Below are 24,220 nucleotides of genomic sequence, written 5' to 3'. Positions count from 1 at the left end.
CAGACAATATATTAAAATACTCAATTCTTCAAAATTACCACAAAACAAACAAAAATAAAATATTAACAGAATTCAGTTATGACAGGATGTAGATGTATAGCACACCGGGGAGCAGAACTGCTTGTAAGCCAATCCTAAAAGCAAATGACTTTAAGAAACTCTTCACAGCCCCAGAGCTTCTTTCTTCACACTGCATCCCAGCAGTACATTTCCAGCTTCCACACACTTTGTCACACGAGCTGCTTAAAAACAAAACAAAACATGAAAATATTATAGGAAGGGAAAACAGTTGTTTTTAGTATCAAATGCAAATAAATAAATAAATTAGCACATTAAAAAAAAACACGAGCAGTTATTATCGTGGTTACTACCATTCTGAGCACGGAGCCACGAGGCAGCCTTCATAGCAAGAAGCTCCCACTCGTCCTTTGCATCCATCTTGAAACCATGAAGCCAGACCAGAGCCAGAATGGTGGCCCACACTTCCTTAGTGACCTAGTTATCAAATCAAAGTCATTAACATGAAACAAGTAGAAAAAGTAGTTCAGAACAACTTCATCTCCATGGAAAATACTTGCTGCTGGATGATTTCTGGATAATATCAGACTTCAGTGCAGTTCAGTAGGTGCTCAAGAGTGTAAGTATCAGTTATGTTTTGCTCTGAAGGTTTAAGTATGACATATTTTTTATGCAGATGGGCAGACCTATTTTTAGTTTGACTTCATTTTTATTAGTTTTACTTCACATTGTAGTTAAAAATTTCAGCTACATTAGGCATTTTCTTTTAAATTAAACAATTTAATTATTTTAAAAAAATCAATAAATTACTTTCTAGGTTTTGTGTTATGATTTGACTTAACAGCAACCCACCAGTGCAGGCTTTGACTTTTCCAACTTCTCACTGGACTTTCCCAGTGCAGCAGCCAGAGCTGGATCAAGCACCCAGCAGCCAGACGCCTCCTGGAGTGAGACTAACTGCAGCAAAGGGTCTCTGGGTGGCTGCTCGGGCACAGCAGCTGAAAAAAAGTGCAAAAATGAAATTCTAACCTGACTTGACTGATCTGATTAAGACACCAGATGAGAAGACATAAAATAGTATACAAAATAATTAAATGGATAAACCACCACAAGTAAGGCCCATGGAATCTGAGATGTAGCTCTTGGGTGTCTTGTTGTTTCTCTAAGCATTGTGTGGTTTGACCTTAAGGTGAATTTTAGATCAACTTGTGGGAAGATTGGCAGCTCTTTTCAGTGTCTTTCCACTTTTGAATGACCTTTTTCACTTTAGAATGAATGACTGTTCGTTGTAGGGTTGTAGCGTCTTGATTTTACATTGTTGGGAATTTGGACTGTATAACTAACATGGATTTGAAATGAAATAAAACAATTCGCTTTAATGAGCTCACTGGCTGTCTAGAACAAAAAATGCTATATAAAACAGTATATGAAAAATATTAATAATAGATGCTATTGCATGTTACATTACTTTCACTCTTCTCTATAACATGGCCTGAGATTCACTGTCACAAAATGAACACTTTATAATATAAAAATTAAGTAAAATGCCCATATACCGACATAAATCCCTATACTTATGAGTGCTAACAAATACCTTCTTTTAGTATAATACATGATCACAAAGGTTAAAACAAAGATTAAAAATCAGTCCAAAGAGCTCGTCACTGGCTTTTTCTCAGTGATTGTCATTTACATTTACACATTGTAAAGGATTGATGTGTATGGCTGTAGGGCTGGGTATCGTCACTGATCATCATCAATAATTTTTTTTACTAGAACAGTCAGAAATATTATAATTCTGATCATTTATTAGTACATATCAATATTTTTATATCCATGTATAAAAACAAAGCTGACACTTCATGACTGACTTCACCAGAGGTGTGAGAATCACAGCAGATGCCTTTGTGTGAAACGAAGTAAGGATAAAACACAGAAAAACCCAAAGGGAATTTTCCTGACCACTGAGCACTGTACACAACAGAACTCTGGTACGTAATAAGCAAGCGAACAATGCAGAAAACAGAGATTTGAGATGGGGAACTGTTCTTTAAGTACACTGAGAGAGCGAAAGAGCTGTGCAGTGATTTTAGCATGGTGAAAGCAAAACAGCAAACGTAAGAGGGAATTAATGGCGATGTTTATCAAATGTGAAGCCTAGTTTTGATCTTCTTTTGCTGCTGGTTTAGTGAATTTTGGTCGGAGAACGACAAAACCTGCAGCATTAGAATCTGTGAGATGTCTGATGGCGTGTCTGTGTATGTCTGGGCTTTGTGTTTACAGCTTTGTGTGGAATATGTTTAATTGCTCTCATTTGTTGTTTTACCTGTTTGGTGGTTGTTAAAATAGTTTTGTGAGCTCTAAACTGAAATTTATCATTTTTGGTAAAATATTTTTATATATAAAAATTTATTCAGGATTTAATTAATTAATATCGCGTTATTCAAGCTAGAATTTATTTGAATTGGAAAATCTGATTTCCCAAGAGGCGAAAAAAAAGAAAAAAAAGAAGGAAAATCAGATTTTTTTTAAACCCACCCCTATATATCTGTGCTTTTCTATATACTTACGATGCATATTATTCTTGGGTACATATTTTGGAGCTGCATCATCAGCCTCCAAAGGCATTTCACGAGATTTCCAGAACTTAACTAGTTTCTTCTTCATCTGAGAGAACACTCTTGTGATGTTGTCAACATTTTTGGTAGGCTTGTAGCGACAATCTGTTGAGAGAGCAGAGAAACGGGAATCTGATGAGGCTCAATTAATTACTAAAATACAAAACAAAGCCAAATTAAACATTCTGGTAATGTATTTATTTATTATGACTAACAAAACTCATTTTCATGAGTATATTACAAAGCCAAATGTAAAATCCTGCTCTAAATCCATTAAGCAAAATATCACCCAGTGCAATGGTTTCTCTGTATAATGGAAGAGAATGACAACATAATATTCATGTCTACTATTTCATGTCTTTTCTACAGCCAATGCACAGCTAGGGTCTATAATTAGTAGATTAATAAATGTAATATCAAGTAAAAATTGGATTCAGACAACATTATAATATCTATTAACTCTTTACAAATAGTACTTAAAGGTTGCAAATTGTGATAGATAGATAGATAGATAGATAGATAGATAGATAGATAGATAGATAGATAGATAGATAGATAACACTTATAACAACATAACAACAATTTTATATAATATAAAATATATGATATAATATAAAAATAGTGGGTGAGGAACCAGAAAAGAGCGACTGAGAAGACCCCTATGAGAAGACCATCGAGGGAACCGTTCACCCTTCCCAGGATGGGTTACCAGAGCCTAAGTCACAAGAAGGGAGCGGGAGATCGATAGACGGGTTGGTGCTGCGACTGCAGTGGTGCTGACGCTGTACTGTTCTGTTGTGTTGAAGAGAGAGCTGACTGTAAAACCGAAGCTCTCTATTTACTGGTCGACCTAGTAACCTGTAATTCCCTACCCTCAACTATGGTCATGAGCTGTGGGTAGTGACCGAAAGAACGAGATCGTGGATACAAGCGGCAGAAATGAGCTTCCTCCGAAGGGTGGCTGGACTCTTCTTTAGAGATAGAGTGAGAAGTTTGGCCATCCGGGAAGGGCTCAGAGTAGAGTCGCTGCTCCTCCACATCAAAAGGAGCCAGCTGAGGTGGTTCGGGCATCTGACAAGGATGCCTTCTAGGCACCTCCCGGGGTGAGGTGACCAGGCATGTCCCACCAGGATGAGGCCCTGGGACAGACCCAGGACACTTTGGAGAGATTATATCTCTCGGCTAGCCTGGGAACGCATTGGTGTTCCCACCAGAACATCAGTGGAGGAGGTGACTGGGGAGAGGGAGGTCTGGGCTTGTTGGCTTGAGCTGCTGCCCCCGCGACCCGGCCCTGAATGAGTGGTAGAAGATGGATGGATGGATAGAAAAATACGCACAGAATGACAGTTTTCACTTACTATCAGATTGTTGTGTCACAGTACATGCCTCTTGGGTACCTAAGCAATACAAGTTAAAACAAATCTTCAATTGAAAAACACTTGTAAAAATATATTTTATATAATATAAAAATACAGAGAGACAGTTTTTACTTACGCTCAGATTGTTGTGTCACAGTACATGCCTCTTGGGTACCTAAGCAATACAAGTTTAAAAAAACACTTCAACACTTCAAAACACTTCAAACTAGAAAGAGTTGCATTTCCTGCGAAAATGCCAGGTGAATGCCATGTACCTGAAATGGTCTGCTGAAAACAGCCAAAAAAAGTAGTACTGTCTGCTGAAAACATACTGCCAAAGGTATGTTTCAAACCAGTGTCTTCTGTTGTCAGAATGCCTTCTCTACTCTAGCTAAAGCTGGGCTCCTCCCAGTGACCTAAACAGGCCTCTAAATTTGTAGTGTTAGATGAGAAGCAAAAACCGCCGTTTCTTGCTGTTACTAAACATTCTGTAACTCGAAAAGTACTCAGGCTAACAATATCATTCATTCACTGTAAGAATCAGCAGGCTTTGGTGAACAATCAAAGCAATGGTTTCAGGTCCCTAGGAAAATCCATCTAGGAGATATGATGAGAGAAAAAACGGCTTCATTTCCAGAGTTTGAAATCTGAGAGAAGGACAGATTTCTTACCCTGAAGCAAACGTAATTCATGGGAACATGGTAAAAGGTATCAAAAAAACTTTTTACACAGTGAGCGTCACGAGTGTCTGAAGATGTACTGGCACCAGGCTCATATCTCTAGGGATTAGTGTTTAGGACATATGACGAGTTGAAAATGTATCCCGTTACAGAATATCAGCTGTGATTTCACTGGAGTCGCCATAGACATTTAATTTGGGAAGTTTTCTGAATTTGTGTTGCTTCAAGGCAATTTGCAAGAAAATGGTAACTCCTACAATAATACCAGTGACATTTTCTGAAAGCCAACAAAATAACCTATGTTTTGATATATAATTTGTGTGTGGATAGAATGAAAATTGAGTGAGTTAGTAGCATTTGTTTGGACATGAAGAACAGATTCACAAAGGGGCAGTACATGGCCTGTTCAGTGGTCTGTAGCAATGATAACAACCCATGTTCTATGTGAAAAATTCTCCTCTTTCCAACCAAAAGTTAACAAGGGATTTTAAGAAAATGTTAAGAGATATGAAAGATCAATGACAGACCAATAACGGCGGGAACATTTTAAAGTTTGAATGGTGTTTGTAGGTGAAAGCATGTGAAAGCAGTGAAGCTTCAAACACAAGCAAGTTTTAAAGGAAGTTGATATTTGTGGGACGTTTCCCATTTATTTCAATGGGGAAAAAAATCACATAAAAAGCTTAATATTTTAAAAAGTATAAAAATTACACCAAAAGATATAGCAGATGAAAGCAGAAATAGCAAATTTCCAAATTCAAATTTTAATATTTGAATGGTGAAAATAGCAGAAAAACTATGGGAATAGTTTTAGGCCAAAAAACAAAGCAACTTGAATAATAATGAAGTACAAAGAAACAGGAACTCAGTTGGTTGAATGCTTTTTGGCATTCACCCAACAATATGTTTTATATAATAGAAAAATACAGACAGACAGTTTTTATTTACCATCAGATTGTTTTGTCACAGTAGATGCCTCTTGGATACCTAAGCAATACAAGTAAAAAACAAAAAACAAAGAATGGTAAATGGCCTGTATTTGTATAGCACTTCACTAGTCCCTAATGACATGTGTGAATGTGAGGGTGGATGACTGAATGTGTAAAGCACTTCACTAGTCCCTAATGACTAGTAAAGTGCTTTACACATTCAGTCATCCACCCTCACATTCACACACTGGTGATGGCAAGCTACATTGTAGCCACAGCCACCCTGGGGCGCACCGATAAAGGCGAGGCTGCCGGACACTGGCGCCACCGGGCCCTCTGACCACCACCAGTAGGTGGAAGTGTCTTGCCCAAGGACACAATGACCGAGACTGTCCGTGCCGGGGCTCGAACCGGCAACCTTCCGATTGCAAGACGAGCTGCCAACTCTTGAGCCACGATCACCCCCAAAGAGACGTTACAGGAATATAAATAAATAGTATAATCTAAATAATAAGATCCATAATTTGTTTAACACAGATAATTTTTTGAGTTTTGCCACTATGCACTACCACAGTGTACAGGGAGGACAGACAGTTGGCTTTAATTTGGGGATTTTTACAAAAATGTTGCACAAACTTGAACACTAATTAAATGTAAATAATCATCAAAGTCTGTGCTCTATGTCTAAAGAGCAATACAAACTAGTTGTTGTAAAAAATATGTTAATTTATATTTCTAACAGTTGTTTTATTAGGGACACTGCAAAATGTAATAATTTAACTGCTTTGGTTTGAAAAAAGTCTTATTGAAGATGAAGTGGCAAAACAAAAAGGGCCTTTTACGTCACTAAGTCCATAAAGTTAGCAATGAAAACTGCATAGGCATGCAGATGCATGACACTGAACATAGGGAGACAGAGACATTAAATACATACTAGATCAGGGGTCCCCAATCCCAGTCCACGAGGGCCGGTGTCCCTGCAAGTTTTAGATGTGTCCTTGATCCATCACAGCTGATTTAAATGGATAAATTACCTTCTCAACATGTCTTGAAGTTCTCCAGAGGCCTGGTAATGAACTAATCATTTGATTCAGGCGTGTTGACCCAGGGTGATATCAAAAACCTGCAGGGGGTCCGGCCCTCGTGGACTGGAATTAGGAACCCCTGTACTAGATAATCAAGGAAGAGTTGGGAAGAAAGGCTGACAACTTCAAACAAGGCATGGGGAAATGAAACCGAATACAGAACACAAAAGACAAAGGGTACCAAAATAAAATGGAAACATCACAGACTGAGACTTGACGATACATACAAGGAAGATGAAGAGCTAAACTAAAGACACCTAAAAACTAAATTATGAAGCCTGTTTTAAAATTGTCAAATAGAAAAATAAAAAAATAAATAAATAAAGTTTTCTTTAAGTGTTTTAAGGTATTTAATGAGTTTATAGAAACCACATACTTGCGTATTTCTAATTCCATTTAATCTGTAATTTCCCTTTACAAACCAAGTCAAAGTCAACACAAGGATGAATAGGAGACAGTAGAAAATAGTAAATAACAATGAACTTACTCGTAGGGGAGGAAACATAGTTTATGTATTCAGACTCACTCTCACTTTCTGTAATCAAAAAAAAAAAACAGGGAAAAAAACACAACTAAGGTTAAAAAAATGCTGAAATCAGCAAACAATGAACTAAATCATTGGCTTGAGTGCTTGTTACCAACACACAAGTTTTGTCAGTTCAGAACGCTTTGCTCACCATGTTGTGCCTTAACATGTTCTGGTCAACACCCTGTATTTCAGCCAGTGGTGTTTGAGATCTTGTAAAAATTGAAGGAATTATGAACATATTAAACTAATATCAGATTTTGAATTAGCATACAATACCATCTGGAAAGCATCTGATTGGAAGTGGCTTCATTTTTCAGTATAAGTTAGATCTCAAACACACTGGAAATGCAGTAAAGTAATACCATAATAGAACACCCCCCCCCCCCCCCCCCCCCCACACACACACACACACACACACACACACACATACACACACAATGGAACATGGGTTTATTATGGTTTGGCCTCCTTAGTGCTCCCACAGTGCTCCATTATTGAAGCACTGTGGGATCTTCACTGGTGGGGAAGGACCGTGGGAGAGTGCATGAGATTGAGTGTAGTTTAAGGGTCTTTTTCATGAGTGAGGGAAGAAGGGAAAGGGACATCGCCATATGGACTAGCAACACAGCTGGTGTGTGTCAGGAGTTGTGTGGAGGTGAAGAAGAAAGAACCGAAACGCAGGACTCGCAGGTAGGTGAAGACTGGTGATTTATTACAGACGGGATGAACGGAGGAGCGGAACAGAAGATGAGATGGCTGACTGAGTATACTGCACACACGGCAACGACAACATCACATCAATGACACGACAGTGAACTGAGGAAAACCGAGGACTTAAATACACAGACTGATGAGGATGATAATGAGAGACCAGTGAGTGAACAGCTGAACATAATCTGGCTAACGACACAAGAGACAAGCTGACACGGAAAAACAGGAAGTGAGAACAACATTGATGTGGCAAAATAAACTGAACATGAACAAACTGAAATCACTGGGTCAATGACCCAGGAAACCTGACAGTGTTACATGGATACTGCATTGCTCTGTTGTTGTAAAGAGAGAGCTGAGCCTGAAAGCAAAGCTCCCAATTTATCAGTTGATCTATGTCCCTACCTTCACCTATAGGATGAATGATGAATGCATAGGTTAGAAATATGTTGAATTTAAATAACCCACAGAAATATGTTGGTTTGGCAATTACCATATTTACAGTAAAACACACATTTGTGTTTCTATTCTATTTAGCTTTTTTCTTACCAGCAGAACCTGGTGTGGAACACTCATAAAGTAAGGAAAACTTTTTCAGGTTTAAAATAAATAAAAGATTGGAGGTAAAGACATTACAACTGAACTTTATACCATGGATCAACAATGAACCTATACTAGCAAGGTTATTAAACTGTTTAAAATGTCAAAACAGTGTTAAAAACTTTTGCCTAGTATGGAAAGCCACTTCTCCACATGTAACTAAACTCGATGGGAGCATTAAATTACTGTGATACTTATTTTCAACAAAGTGTCATCTGGCGCTAATGCTCAGATCATACACTGTTCCTGAGACCCTCTGTGATGCAGTGCTGCAGTGTGCAAAGCTGTAATCAAAGCAAACTCATTTGAAAATTTAAAAAAGGCAAACTTTCTTCTATATCATAATCCTATTTTTGTTATTTCATTCATTTGAGGTCTTCAGTATTGTTGTACACTATGGAAAAAAAACACTAAAATCCCTGTACTGTATAAGGAGGTATATCCAAACTTATGACACGTACTCATGGTGTTTCTTCCACTGCAGTGTTCAAGGTGTACAGGTTTTCGGTCTTCAAAATATCACTACACATGTAACAACTCAGCTATCTTAAATTGCTGCTTATGTTACTGACTACCATTGCAAATGTGTTTTAAAGAACAAAACATTAAGAAACAAATTCTATTAGATTTATATTTCATACATGACAAAGTGCTGATTTTCTCTCTCTACAGTTTAAAAATTGAATAAGCTTTCTGCTTGCAGAGAGTGGATAGTCAAACAATTTGTATCATTATAAATATGTTATTTCATATTTATTACTTTATTTTTTATTTGTATTCATTTATTATTACAGCACTAGGACACTAGGTCATAGTATATAGTATTCTGGAGAAGGTATAAAATGTCACTGTATGTGCATATATGAATGTGTGTGTGTTTTGTGTGTATAGATTTTTAAAAGTTATTACTCATGAACATTGTCTAGAAATGCCCTGTGAGGACAGGAGGAAGAAACAGTGAGAAAAGGAGCTATGTGAGGCTGCTAAAGACAGTGGATCCCTCACTATCTGGTTTAAAAAAAGCACAGATAATAATGACACATTTACCAGTTGTTATAATGATGAAATGTTGCATAAGAAAACATTTTTACTCACAACTGGTCAGCATTCACTAAACTTCAGGTTCAAAGTGAGACCTCAGATTCTCCAGATTACGTTTGAGGTTGTTGTACAAAACAGAAAAACAACTAATAAGCGCTGTTTTACTTACCCTCATCTAAACAGCCATAGCACATGTCCTCTTCGCAGGGAGAAAAAAACAAACAAAAGTCAAAATATGTCAACAACAGCAAACAATCAGTATTTACTACATTTTTGTTTGTTGGGCTTTTTACCATGACTCAAAACAAGCATTTTAAAACCCATACAGAGTAAATTATTCAAACTAATACAGTTGTTATGAGGACAAAATGCCACATGAGTAATCATTTTTATACACAATTGGTCAGCATTCACTAAACTAAAAAACAATTCCATGAAGCTGTGTACAATAACATCAACTGAGTACAAATAAAATGTAAAATCTTAAACTTGCTTTACTTTGATGTGCCCATTTCTTGGGGCTGTTTAAAAAAATGTGTCAGTGTGTGTGGAGTCCTGCCTGTGGCCCTCGACAATAACATTTAACAATTAATCACAATTTTGCTAAATAAAATAATCTGACTTGCATCAGTCACATGATTCTCCAGATTATGTTTGAGGCTGTTGTACAACACAGAAAAACAACTAATAAGCGCTGTTTTACTTACCCTCATCTAAACAGCCATAGCACATGTCCTCTTCGCAGGGAGAAAAAACAAACAAAAGTCAAAATATGTCAACAACAGCAAACAATCAGTACTTACTAAATTGCAGAGTGCAATGACAAATTAAACTGCATAATTTTCAATAAAAAACTGGAAAAATTGGGGTGTTCTAAACCTTTTGACTGGTATCATTCTGCAATTTGAGCTATCATTGCACACACTTCATTCAAGTTAAGCCATCTTTATCTTCAGAGCTGTGGATCACAAAGTTTTCGTTTTTTGAAATAAACTCACCGGGTGTTTGAATATTTCTGCGCTTCAGAGGTCTTTGAATCACCCTGCCATTGTCTTTACTGAAAGCAAGGAAGGCAGTGAAACAACTGCTCACTCCTGATTGGACACTGAGCTGCACCACCTTTTCCTTCACTCCTCCATCTTGGCATCTTCTGTGCTCTCTCTCCTCCATCTCCAGGGAGCGAATCAGAGTCCGAGCACCCAACCTGTGGACTGTTAATCTGCAGAGAAGTAGGAACACACCCAACGATAGTACATTACTTTATCTGTGACTTAATTGTATATTATACAAAGGTGGAGTCAAACACAACACTTCTTCATACCTAGAAGCAACCAGACTCCAAATGAAAGGTGGACACTTGCTTCAGGTTTTAAACCGGTTATTAGCTCTTTTATCACAGTTATGGAATTAAGGTTAATGCGGCATAGCCTTATAAAGAAGATGTGGAAATCACTTTAGTTACCAACTTGCTGTGTGTCCTATTTATAAAAGAGTCTAAGCAGCACATAAGAATTAAAAACATTTGAACCATTTTCTGAATTACCAACTGAATGCAAAGGCATTCCTGTGACAATGTGAAACACAGTTTTTCATGATCCTTCAGTCTTCCTGTGCATCTCCACTCTCCTCCTTATGTATATGGATGCCAGAGAAGAACCTGGCATCCCAGTGCCAAACCTGCTCGTGCACATTGTGGAAGGAGGGATAGAAAACATCAAAACTGGCTTCCCATGGCTGGCAGAGTTAAATGGAAGAGGAGCAGAGCATGCAATTAGCAACTGATTTCCAGCTGCACATTAAATGGTGTTAGGAGGCAGGTGCACAGAAATGCTACCTGGCACAGATGGGTGGGTGGAGCTACAAGGTGTGCAGTAGCTTTTGCTATAGAATTTGCAGTTTTGCTTCTGCATGGAAGAAAACTTTGGATTGACATTTGGATGTGAGAAGTTAAGAAACAGTTAAAACCAGGCTACAGTCCAGTCTGAATCCTTAATGAAAGGATATTTGGGAGACCTTACGGAAGCATGGGAATGGCGTGGCTTCCAAGAATGAACAGCTTGTAAAACTGGGGGATCATATATAGATGAGAACCAGAAGGGGCGTGTTTGGAGGTGTGGACCTGCTCCTAAAATTTAGATACTTTATATGCAATTAAATGAAAAGAGTAATTTGTCTCATAATCTTTTCTTTAAGCTCAATATGTGTCTGAGATCATGATCTACAGAAAAGTGTTTTTTTTTTTTTTGTGTATATCAAAACATGTTGTACCCAGTGTCCTCTGCAGGTCTGAGACTGAAGTGCAGCTGGTTCTCAGAGCGATGACCTGCCAGGCTGTACTTCAGCGTCACACAGCCCTCTGCTGTCTCTGAGCTCTGACACAGAATTACAGTGTTAGAAGTCACGTTAATTACTGTCATCAGATATCTAAACAACAACATGAGAGGCTGCTGCTCCTACCTGTCCAGTGAGCTGGGCATAAATCAGTGACCTCTGACCCTGGAAAAGTGTTGTGATTGGTGAAGAGAGGACAGTGACAGACACTTCCTTTGGTAAATCCCATGTGACTGAGATGTTGACCACAGTCGGCTGCAGAGCAAATCGCAGCGACTGCATCAGCTGAAAAATAATGAAAAACTCTCCAAATATACACAAACAGCTGGAACAGACATTTTACTCACTGCAGGTCTGATCTCAAAAATGTATCTGCTGCTGCTGTAATGTTTAACTTGACCTCTAATTGTGTTTAATGTCTTACTTTTGGTTGCATCCTGTCAGTCCCTGTGATGAACTGAGCGTGACCTCCTCCTTCCTTGGCCATCCCATTGATGAGAGCAGAGTTTGCCCCTTCCCCAATCCCAAAAGAGAAACACCTGCAATACAACAGTTTTTGCTGATTACACAGAGGACATGTTGGACATTCTGGGAATTGTGTAGATATAGTTGTGTTTTTGTTGTTTCACCTGTGAGAACCTGAATTCTTCTTCACCAGATCGATCACTTCTTTGGTGTTTCCCACCTCTCCATTAGTAAAGACAAACAGCTAGAGATAAGTTGGCACATAAGGACATAACATCAAACCCAGAAACATCTCTTGTTCTATGTGTGTGTGTGTGTGTGTGTGTGTGTGTGTGTGTGTATTCACCTAGGTATATAATTTACTGGGACAATGGTATATCGGGACATTCTCATAATGAGTTTCAGAGTATAATTCAGTATAACATTTGAGTGTGTGTATGTGCAGTCACCTATGTATATGATTTACCACCAGGTACAATATGTGTGACACAAAAGGACCTGATGCACATAGCCTTGTCGGGGTTAGTATTTTGCCCAAGGATATTTGGCATGCAAACTGGGGGACAAATAGCCACCCCGCTCTTGCGTTCTCTCTCTCTCTATCTACCTGGACAGTGCTCATCACAGGCTCTCGCCTTTGACCCACGCACCTGTTCCTAATCGGCGCACCTGCCACTGATCGCTGCAACCCTGGGCCTTATTTAATATGGCAATTCTGTGCTACTCGTCGCTGGATCATTGAGTAGTCTGCATCAGTGAATCTGTCTTAAGACATTTGAATCCGAGCCTCTGTTTGAATCTGTTTCTAATTGATCTCTCTTGTATATAGATCTGCCCTAGACCTGAAAGGAGCTGGAGTTTGGAGAGAGAATTGTATGTGTTTGGACCTTCCCTTTTCCCCACGAACCCAGAACCCCTGGACCTCACTCTGCACTTTGTACATATCAGCACTTGGGCTTGCACTTTAAATAAACTCACTGTTTGTCCCTGTGAAGGAATTCTGGTCTGTGCCTGAGTCTGTTGAGTTGCGTGACAATTTGTGTATGACCCCATTCATGCACCTGACCTCCACCCACACCACCGCCAACAATGAACATGGTTGAAACAAGGCTTGACCAATTGGTCCCACCACACTATGCCTGTTCTGAGCCCCTCCGTGAACCACTTGACCACAATGAGGTCCTCTGTAAAGGACCTGAAAGCAACCACTTGGCAGCAGGCTGCATAGGCGAAACAGCCATCCAATGGGGCCACATGGAGCGGTTTTGCTTGGTCCTGTGTCCTGTTGAGTTGGTGTTAATGCAATGCTGCCTGCATAGTGGCCAGCTCTGTCACTATGTTTGCCAGTGTTTCCACTGACTGTGGTCATGGGTCCACCTTCCACGACTGGGTTTCGCCACAACTTGTGATACAAAATACTGAATGCATGCATTGTTAGCTCTCTTAGCTATTCTGTCTTGTGCCATTTGTTTATAAAGGGGTTACTTTCTTGTAAAATGTATTTCCAAGTATGAGTTTATCTTAATTAAAGATGGCCTTCCAGGAATAGTTTGAAAATTTCAACAAGTGGAAAGGAATCAAATGTTCAGCATTTGCTTCTTGTGCTACAGCTAAATGAATAGTTGTATTCAGAACTTAGAACTAAACATGTTACGTTGCCCGTAACTGTTAATTTAATGTTATTTTCTTCTGTGTTTCATCTGCTACAGACGACTACTTAGATCAACTAGTTTAACAAATTGACAGGAACCTGCAAAAAACAAATCCCCTTAGAGTTCTCAGTGAGATTGAAAGTGTAAATACAATCTATTTGATTTGTTTGTTTGAAAAAAATGTCTGGGGCTAGATTTCTTAATTAGTGTGAGCTATAGTTTAACTACAATCAAACACAAGGCTTGGTGTTTAAAATTTAATTGAAAAATAAAAATCCATGTCATGCTGAGGCAGATTATTGGCCGGTAGTTGGGTGGGACCGGTCCCTTGGATTGTTCCTTGGGGATCAGAACTATCTGACCTTCAGTTAGCCATTCTGGATGTGTCTCATCCATTAGCAACAGATTCACTTGTGCTGCCATGTGCTCATGGAGTACAGTTAGCTTCTTCAACCAGTATGTCAGAATCATGTCAGGGCCTGGTGCTTTCCAACTCTTTTTTGGTTGTGATGGTTAAGGGATCCTGTTCAAGGAGGTTGCTATGGTATGTTCTTAGATCCACTAATCAAATAACTGAGCCTATTGATGTGGTGTGTTGAAAAATCCATAGGTCCCACACTGGTCTTTCTCTCTCCGTGTATATAGAGATGCAAATAATGTGTAGAAAATAGGTCAGGGTATTGTCACTGATTTCTATAAGTGATTCGATTCCGATTCACAATGTCCTGATTCCATCAATTCAACTTTTACTCAGACAGTCAGAAATATTATGATTCTGATTATTCATCAGTAAATCTACATATCCAAGTATAAAAAAAAGCTGACACTTGTGAGACTTCATCAGAGGTATAAGCATCCCATCAGATGCCTTTGTGTCAAAGTAACTTATGGTAAACATCTGAGGAATAAAGAAATCATTACTTGTCCTTTTAATCAGTGTTCTTTTACATCGCACATTTGCTCCAGTTTTATATCAAATACAGTGGGATTCAAAAGTTCGGGCAACCTTTTTAATAGTCATTATTTTCCTGTATAAATCGTTTGTTGTTACAATAAAAAATGTCAGTTAAATATATCATATAGGAGACACACACAGTGATATTTGAGAAGTGAAATTAAGTTTATTGGATTTACAGAAAGTGTGCAATAATTGTTTAAACAAAATCAGGCAGGTGCATAAATTTGGGCACCGTTGTCATTTCATTGATTCTAAAACCTTTAGAACTAATTATTGGAACTCAAATTGGCTTCGTAAGCTCAGTGACCCCTGACCAACATACACAGGTGAATCCAATAATGAGTATTTAAAGTGGTCAATTGCAAGTTTCCCTCCTCTTTTAATTTTCTTTGAAGAGTAGAAACATGGGGGTCTCAAAACAACTCTCAAATGACCCGAAGACAAAGATTGTTCACCATCATGGTTTAGGGGAAGGATACAGAAAGCTGTCTCACAGATTTAAGCTGTCTGTTTCCACAGTTGGGAACATATTGAGAAAATGGAAGAACACAGGCTCAGTTCAAGCTAAGGCTCGAAGTGGCAGACCAAGAAAAATCTCGGACAGACAGAAGCGACAAATGGTGAGAACAGTCAGACTCAACCCACAGACCAGCACCAAAGACCTACAACATCATCTTGCAGCAGATGGAGTCACTGTGCATCGTTCAACCAAGGAGATGCTGTATGTGAGAGTGATGCAGAGATGCTTTTCTCTGCCACTTTCTGTAAATCCAATAAACTTAATTTCACTTGTCAAATATCACTGTGTGTGTCTCCTATATGATATATTTAACTGACATTTTTTTTTATAGTAACAACCAACGATTTATACAGGAAAATAACAAGTAACAAGGTTGTCCAAACTTTGGCATCCCACTGAATGAGTCATTTTCAGAGTCATTCTACTTTAAAAGATTTCAAAAGTTCTCTGAACACCAGGTAAAGTGCATCTTTTTCTTTGTTTGCTTTTTTTTTTTTTTTTTTTTAAGAAATTCTACAATCCCCAGCAGAGATGGGCAGTAACATAATCCGATTACTTTTTTCAATTAACGAGTAATGTAATGGATAAGTATTACAAAAAATGTAATTAGATTACTGTTACTTTCCCATAAGCACACTGCTTTACTGTGTTACTGCCACGGCTGGCGGGGTGAGCCGTGTGGTGTGGAGGAAAAGAAGGACCCAAAATGCATACAGCCGACTGATGATATGAGTGAGAGTTTATTTACAAGGTGGCAGTGGCAGAAACAGGCAATGAAGCGTGAGAAGTTACTAACAGAAACCTAAACTAGGAGAAACTAAAGAGCAAACCTGAAATCTTAACGAAACAGAGAGCAGAGCAGAGAGACGCAGACTAAGGAGCAGGATACCAAGAAACACAGACGAGCCCACAACGAACACAGACCGACACCCACTAAATATACACACACAAGGTAATCAGGTAATCACACACAGGAGGGAAGAACAGCTGAACCCAATACACTTGAGGACCGGAGGAGACAAGCTGAACACAATGACAACAGACACAGACCTTCAGAACAAAACAGGAAATCTAGAACCCAAACACAAGGGGGAAGACACAGAATAACTAGAACAGAGGAAAATAATCATAAAACACAAAACGCTGGGTCAACAACCCAGCACCATGACAGTACCCCCCCTCCAAGGGCTGGCTCCCGACAGCCCAAAACAAAAAACAGACGACCAACCCAGGGCGGGCGGCGGGGGCCCAGGACGGAGGGACCACAACCAAACAAAAAACAAGCTCCAGTGGGCCAAATGAATTGTCCAAAACACAACACAGACTGGAGTTCCTGAACAGGATCCCAAAACATAGTTCAGGAAGCCGGCCCGGAGGCTGACAACTCAGGAGCCCAGAACAGTTCATCTCAGGGGGCCGACCATGTGGAAGGCAGTGGCGGCGATGGGGAAACAGTTCAGGCGGCCGACCGTGCGCACGACAGCGGCGGCATGAAAGCAGTTCTGGAGGCCGACCGTGCGGACGGCGACGGCGAGAAAGCAGTTCTGGGGGCCGACCGTGCGCACAACAGCGGCGGCGTGAAAGCAGTTCTGGGAGCCGACCGTGCGCACGACAGCGGCGGCAACAAAGGAAGTCCGGAGGCCGACCACGGTGGCGAAGATGCCCAACATGCGGCCTGGCAGATGACCGACGATGTTGAGGCGGCAGTTGGGGACCTGAAGGCTGCGTGGCCTTCGCAGCACCAGGTGAGACGGAAGCTAAGGCCGGACCAGACGAGACGGAAGCAGAGGCCGGACCAGACGAGACGGAAGCAGAGGCCGGACCAGACGAGACGGAAGCAGAGGCCGGACCAGACGACGCTGAAGCGGATGCGGAGGCCGGACCAGGCGACGCTGAAGCGGATGCGGAGGCCGGACCAGGCGACGCTGAAGCGGATGCGGAGGCCGGACCAGGCGACGCTGAAGCGGATGCGGAGGCCGGACCAGACGAGGCTGAAGCGGAGGCCGGACCAGACGAGGCTGAAGCGGAGGCCGCACCAGACGAGGCTGAAGCGGAGGCCGGACCAGGCGAGGATGAAGACTCGGAGGCCGCAGCTGGCGAGGATGACGACTCGGAGGCCGCAGCTGGCGAGGATGACGACACGGAGGCCGCAGCTGGCGAGGATGACGACACGGAGGCCGCAGCTGGCGAGGATGACGACACGGAGGCCGCAGCTGGCGGCGGCGTGGAAGCCGGAGACGGAGGCGCTGCAGCAGGCGGCGGCATGGATGAAACTGCTGCTGCAAGCGTGGATGAGGCTGCTGGTGGAGCAACCGGTGGCTGGACGGGCTCCTCGGGCCCCCCAGCTGACGAGGCAGGAGGCTGGACGGGCTCCTCGGGCCCTCCAGCTGACGAGGAAGGAGGCCGGACGGGCTCCTCGGGCCCTCCAGTGAGAACAGTCTCAGAACCAGTGGGCACTGAAGCCCCTGGCACACACAGGACAGAACCAGCAGGTGCGGAGACCTCTGGCAGAGACAGAACAGAACCAGCAGGCGCATGGGCCTCTGGCAGAGACAGATCAGAACCAGCAGGCGCATGGGCCTCTGGCAGGGACAGATCAGAACCAGCAGGCGCACGGGCCTCTGGCAAACACAAAGCGGACTGCAGCTGCACCGAGCATTGACTCAGCTCAGGCAGCGACAGCCGGGTGCAGTCCTCAGCTGGCTTCTTAACCTCCAGGGGTCCAGAGTCTGCTGGGGGCTGAAACCCAGGATCTGGGGAGGCCCTGGAGTGCGTCTCAGTCTCAGAACTGGCCAGCTCTTGAGAAATGTTTTCATTGTTGTTAGGTTTGTCTCTCTGCTTAGAATAAGAAGTTGTTGAACTGTCCTTTATGGGTTGAACTGTTATGGCTTGCTGTACCAGAGGAGTCGGTGAAGATGATGGCTGAATAGGTGGCTGAGCTGATGAGTCTTCTACCAACTGAGCTATTGACTGGGCTATGGACTGCAACATAGTTTGTAATAAGTCTGGCTGTGACTGTAACTGGGCTATGGGTAGTGAGGCTGAATGCGATGGAGGTGACGACTGAGCGGCTAACTGAGCTAGTGGCGGCTGGGCGGCTAACTGAGCTACCGGCTGGGCAGCTGACTCAAAAAACACAGTCACAGTCACAGTCACAAGGTCTGGCGAAACAGACAGAGTGTCTTTTCCACTCACCACAGCCGGCAACTCAGAACTCTCGGGGCCCGGCTGTGGCGATGGGCGTCGGTGGCGTGAACGTCGCTTCCTTCTTGGAGATAGCTCCGACCGGCCGGGTAATTCCACATCCGGCGGGCCGGGCCGCAGATTCCCCGGCGGGCAGTGCAAAACATTCACCACCGGGCTGGGTCGGGAAGCGGTAGCGGTAGCGGCTGGAGGGTGAACGTGCAGTTCTTTCAGAATGAAGTCCTGTGCGAGCGGGTGAAGAGAGTCCAGTAGCCAGGGGTGAGCAGAAATCAGCTGCTGTAGCCTGGCTTCTACAGCGCGGTGAAATTCCTCTCCCTCATGTTCGAGCCACAGGTTAACCAACCTTGAAACGGTGTCGATCAATCCCTCCCGAAACTCCTGGGAAGGTGCGGATGCTGCTGGGTCCATGTTTGGTGGGCTCGTACTGTCACGGCTGGCAGGGTGAGCCGTGTGGTGTGGAGGAAAAGAAGGACCCAAAATGCATACAGCCGACTGATGATATGAGTGAGAGTTTATTTACAAGGTGGCAGTGGCAGAAACAGGCAATGAAGCGTGAGAAGTTACTAACGGAAACCTAAACTAGGAGAAACTAAAGAGCAAACCTGAAATCTTAACGAAACAGAGAGCAGAGCAGAGAGACGCAGACTAAGGAGCAGGATACCAAGAAACACAGACGAGCCCACAACGAACACAGACCGACACCCACTAAATATACACACACAAGGTAATCAGGTAATCACACACAGGAGGGAAGAACAGCTGAACCCAATACACATGAGGACCGGAGGAGACAAGCTGAACACAATGACAACAGACACAGACCTTCAGAACAAAACAGGAAATCTAGAACCCGAACCGGACACAAGGGGGGAGGACACAGAATAACTAGAACAGAGGAAAATAATCATAAAACACAAAACGCTGGGTCAACGACCCACCACCATGACAGTTACTAAACCATCGTGATTTTGTTTGTGAGAGTGTCTCATGACAATGACGTAAGCGAATGCGATGTCCGTGAGAGCAACAGGCGTGTGTAGACCAACAATGGATAAAGTGGAGTGTGTTTGGAGAAGTAATCAGTAATTAATAACTAATTACTGTTTTCAAGTTACTTGACCAACACTCCTCCCCTCTTCTTCCATTGCTCAGGTTAAAGCTGAATTTGTCCTTCTTACATTTGTTGACCTGAAAGTAGGGGTGGATTTTGATAATTGATTTATCGATTAAAATCGAAAGACATAAGTCTTTCATAATTTCTGAATGTCTATGTTTACCAACCAATGGTGTTTGGATATAGAGACAGAGTGTGTCAAATATGGCAAGATATATACTGTATGTAAATACATAAATATTGTACGAGGTCTGAAGTGACGCAAATTTTTAAAGGATTTTCAGCGTAGCCATTCTCCCATGACTCTGGAACCTTTGGAAAGCATAGTCCATCTCAGCTGGTTTGGAGGGCATATCATCTACAGTGGGGCAAAAAAGTATTTAGTCAGCCACCGATTGTGCAAGTTCCCCCACTTAAAATGATGACAGAGGTCAGTAATTTGCACCAGAGGTACACTTCAACTGTGAGAGACAGAATGTGAAAAAAAAATCCATGAATTCACATGGTAGGATTTGTAAAGAATTTATTCGTAAATCAGGGTGGAAAATAAGTATTTGGTCAATAACAAAAATACAACTCAATACTTTGTAACATAACCTTTGTTGGCAATAACAGAGGTCAAACGTTTACTATAGGTCTTTACCAGGTTTGCACACACAGTAGCTGGTATTTTGGCCCATTCCTCCATGCAGATCTTCTCAAGAGCAGTGATGTTTCGGGGCTGTCGCCGAGCAACACGGACTTTCAACTCCCGCCACAGATTTTCTATGGGGTTGAGGTCTGGAGACTGGCTAGGCCACTCCAGGACTTTCAAATGCTTCTTACGGAGCCACTCCTTTGTTGCCCGGGCGGTGTGTTTTGGATCATTGTCATGTTGGAAGACCCAGCCTCGTTTCATCTTCAAAGTTCTCACTGATGGAAGGAGGTTTTGGCTCAAAATCTCACGATACTTGGCCCCATTCATTCTGTCCTTAACACGGATCAGTCGTCCTGTCCCCTTGGCAGAAAAACAGCCCCATAGCATGATGTTTCCACCCCCATGCTTCACAGTAGGTATGGTGTTCTTGGGATGCAACTCAGTATTCTTCTTCCTCCAAACACGACGAGTTGAGTTTATACCAAAAAGTTCTACTTTGGTTTCATCTGACCACATGACATTCTCCCAATCCTCTGCTGTATCATCCATGTGCTCTCTGGCAAACTTCAGACGGGCCTGGACATGCACTGGCTTCAGCAGCGGAACACGTCTGGCACTGCGGGATTTGATTCCCTGCCGTTGTAGTGTGTTACTGATGGTGACCTTTGTTACTTTGGTCCCAGCTCTCTGCAGGTCATTCACCAGGTCCCCCCGTGTGGTTCTGGGATCTTTGCTCACCGTTCTCATGATCATTTTGACCCCACGGGATGAGATCTTGCGTGGAGCCCCAGATCGAGGGAGATTATCAGTGGTCTTGTATGTCTTCCATTTTCTGATGATTGCTCCCACAGTTGATTTTTTCACACCAAGCTGCTTGCCTATTGTAGATTCACTCTTCCCAGTCTGGTGCAGGTCTACAATTCTTTTCCTGGTGTCCTTCGAAAGCTCTTTGGTCTTGGCCATGGCGGAGTTTGGAGTCTGACCGGTTGAGGCTGTGGACAGGTGTCTTTTATACAGATGATGAGGTCAAACAGGTGCCATTCATACAGGTAACGAGTGGGGGACAGAAAAGCTTCTTACAGAAGACGTTACAGGTCTGTGAGAGCCAGGGATTTTCCTTGTTTGAGGTGACCAAATACTTATTTTCCACCCTGATTTACGAATAAATTCTTTACAAATCCTACCATGTGAATTCATGGATTTTTTTTTCACATTCTGTCTCTCACAGTTGAAGTGTACCTCTGGTGCAAATTACTGACCTCTGTCATCATTTTAAGTGGGGGAACTTGCACAATCGGTGGCTGACTAAATACTTTTTTGCCCCACTGTATATCGTGTGTGTGTGTGTGTGTGTGTGTGTGTGTGTGTGTGTGTGTGTGTGTGTGTGTGTGTGTGTGTGTAGGTGTGCTACCTGTCTAGGTTGATTGGGAATGCACGGCTGGCTGTAAATATGTTTGAGAGGCTTCAGGATCTCTGTTCGTCCAAGATTAGCCTCCATCTGCTCAACTTTCTTCAGAGCCTTATTCAGATTCTTCTGCTTGTACTTCGCACTTGTGCTGCAAACACATAAACACAGATACACACATTTATTTTATATATATATATCTTTGTGTTTATTTTGTTTGCTATTGACCAATGTGTGTCTTTAATAAAGTGAAAATAAACTATGTCTCGGACAGCTGGATTTTGTTGGGCTATGATACGAGGGAGAGACTTACGAGAAGATGCATTCATAACTGGACCCAAAACTGTAAATGTTGAAATAGCAGCCCATTGGTAAGCTCTTCAACAGGAGGAGCAGAGTATCCTGAAGGGAAGAGAGAAAGATGGTGAGGCCACTGTGTGAGAGGAACACTAAGAAATGTTTTATAAATCTAACACCACATCATAGATACCCTGGCACTGCTGATGCGAGTATAATTCATACTTCCAGATCGATCCATTAAGAAGACAAACTCTCCACATGAAGCCTTTGAAGACATCACAGACTGGGGGAACTCAGGGTACAGACTCACCATCACCACTGGATCACCCATCAGAGAGCCTGAAACACATGAAAAGGACAGAAATAGGTCAAGTTTACATTTTATAATAGCTCCAACACAATTAACTTTTAGGTTGAAGAAGAACAATAATTTTTATTTGCAAACTAATGACTTCACATATTTTCACTCACCCGGCTCAGCAGAGGCCTGTCCTGCCTCCACCACAGCAGTGGGCTGGTGGGCGTCTTTGTAATAAATCAGCAGTTCAACATCTCTGTCAAACTTGTGTCCTGCAGCCAGCTTGACCTGCACACCACAAACACATTCATATTTACACCTCAGTAATAAGTAACAACCACACACAGCAGACACATCAGTACTCTACCTACCGTGGCCTGGGTTTGATCAGTGTTGAGGTACTGCAGAGGGTCCAGGGAACAGTTGGACTCTACTTTAGAGATTGGACGAGGAGAGGACACTCGGGCAGAAAAAGACAGACTGTAGGGCACCAGAGAGGCTGGAACAGAAGTCACCTGGACACCTGCACCTTCACTACCTGCACACAGCATCAGGTTAGAAATGCTGTAAACAATAAGTCTGCTCACAAGAAAAAACTTCAGCTGCTAAAAACCTCTGCTTCGAATAAGGATTTCAGTAAAATTAGGTATTTTTAAAAAAAACAGTTCTATTTCAGCTGTTCAGGAATAACTAAATTATCAGAGTACAAATGATAGAGAACCATGCATCTCTGTGAGCAGCTTTACAATTTAACAGCTGTACTCTGTGTGTTTTGCAAATGTTCCACATACTTGATCAATTCTAATAGCAAACTGGAACATACACAAATTCCCATAACAATTTTATATATTCAAATTTCACTTGCAACATATCAAGCTGACAAGAAAATCTGAAAAGTTACAGTCTGTGGTTACTCAACACATCTGCCTCTGGTTTCTTACAAAGTTTATAATATGAAAAATATCTATATCACTTTTTCTTCTAGAAAATGAAGTTGGATCTTGACTTAATTTTCTGCCATACATTGTATTCTGTCAGTGTTTTGAATGTTTGTTAAAGACCTAATATGGTTTAAACATTTCTGGTCCAAGTATTCTGAAGTTGTCCTACCCTGAGGTTGGTATCGAGGGTTGAGCACAGCAGGCAGACAGAACCTCAGACCATCATCAGCCTGCACAGACAACTCAGTGACGTACTCCAACCTGATGGAGGCGCTCTCTCCTGGAGGCAGACTGCCCACACGCAGAGAGAATATATCTGGACTCTGATCACTCTCCTCCAATAGGAAGGCCTGCTGACCGGAGCTCAGAGCATCATCATACTCCTCACGAGCCTAAAGCACAGGTGACAAATGTCAGTGACATTCACTGTGTTTATTTTGAATCTCACTTATAATCAGGTTATATTTACTGTCCAGCTCACCTTCTGTTTCTCCATCAGCTCAGCTACAATCTGTGTCTGTCCAATCTGAGCACTGAAATGACAGACAGCAGCATCTCCAGGCAGAGGGAAGACAAAAACAGCCTCTAATGGTTTGTCCTCCTTGTTCTCGTAGTTCAGAGTGGAGACCACTGTAGCCACATGGTCCCTCACCTCCAGCTCCACCTCAATGCTCTTCGGATGAACTAAAAGACAAACATCAGCATCCAGTCTTGCAAATATTGCTAATTCAAGCAAAAATGTGTTCTTTCTCGAGTTCATCCATGCCTCTGTATAAACTTTTATTTAGACTGAAATTTCTTTATGTTTATTAGCTTCCTACCTGGT

General features: G+C 42.0%; 2 protein-coding genes across 2 annotated transcripts; both read right to left on the bottom strand.

Annotated features, from left to right (window-relative positions):
* Positions 1-162: 162 nt before the first annotated feature.
* On the bottom strand, positions 163-23,970 carry LOC148098821 (von Willebrand factor A domain-containing protein 5A-like). Its single transcript, XM_087850833.1, has 15 exons — positions 23,876-23,970; positions 23,564-23,786; positions 22,825-22,991; positions 22,627-22,741; positions 22,346-22,494; positions 22,169-22,257; positions 21,862-22,006; positions 12,530-12,609; positions 12,325-12,439; positions 12,027-12,185; positions 11,838-11,941; positions 10,511-10,788; positions 871-1,016; positions 372-495; positions 163-242 (listed from the first exon to the last, which is right to left on the bottom strand). Exons 1-15 carry the CDS (start codon positions 23,888-23,890, stop codon positions 163-165), a joined length of 1,989 nt encoding a protein of 662 aa, XP_087706959.1. The 5' UTR covers positions 23,891-23,970.
* On the bottom strand, positions 16,899-19,107 carry LOC148098822 (uncharacterized). Its single transcript, XM_087851396.1, has 3 exons — positions 18,057-19,107; positions 17,265-17,924; positions 16,899-17,170 (listed from the first exon to the last, which is right to left on the bottom strand). The coding sequence occupies exons 1-3, from the start codon at positions 19,105-19,107 to the stop codon at positions 16,899-16,901; spliced, it is 1,983 nt and encodes a 660-aa protein (XP_087707522.1).
* Positions 23,971-24,220: the final 250 nt, after the last annotated feature.

This window comes from Neolamprologus brichardi, chromosome 14, assembly GCF_056152115.1.
Source record: "Neolamprologus brichardi isolate AB-2024 chromosome 14, ASM5615211v1, whole genome shotgun sequence".
In the NCBI taxonomy this organism is placed as follows: Eukaryota; Metazoa; Chordata; class Actinopteri; order Cichliformes; family Cichlidae; genus Neolamprologus; species Neolamprologus brichardi.
The sequence above is the reverse complement of the archived record's forward strand: the minus strand, read 5'-3'. Positions and strand labels throughout refer to the sequence as shown.

Excerpts from the sequence above, each read along its gene's own strand:
- LOC148098822 (XM_087851396.1), bottom strand. The coding sequence starts at position 19,107 with ATGGACCCAGCAGCATCCGCACCTTCCCAGGAGTTTCGGGAGGGATTG. Across the intron at positions 17,925-18,056 it reads GGCCCATGCGCCTGCTGGTT|CTGGAGGGCCCGAGGAGCCC; the intron begins CTGATCTGTCTC and ends AGACTGTTCTCA. Across the intron at positions 17,171-17,264 it reads CTCTGCTTCCGTCTCGTCTG|GCCGCATGTTGGGCATCTTC; the intron begins GTCCGGCCTTAG and ends GTCATCTGCCAG.
- LOC148098821 (XM_087850833.1), bottom strand. Across the intron at positions 22,742-22,824 it reads CTGATCAAACCCAGGCCACG|GTCAAGCTGGCTGCAGGACA; the intron begins GTAGGTAGAGTA and ends TGTGGTGTGCAG. Across the intron at positions 22,007-22,168 it reads AGTTATGAATGCATCTTCTC|CACAAGTGCGAAGTACAAGC; the intron begins GTAAGTCTCTCC and ends ATGTGTTTGCAG.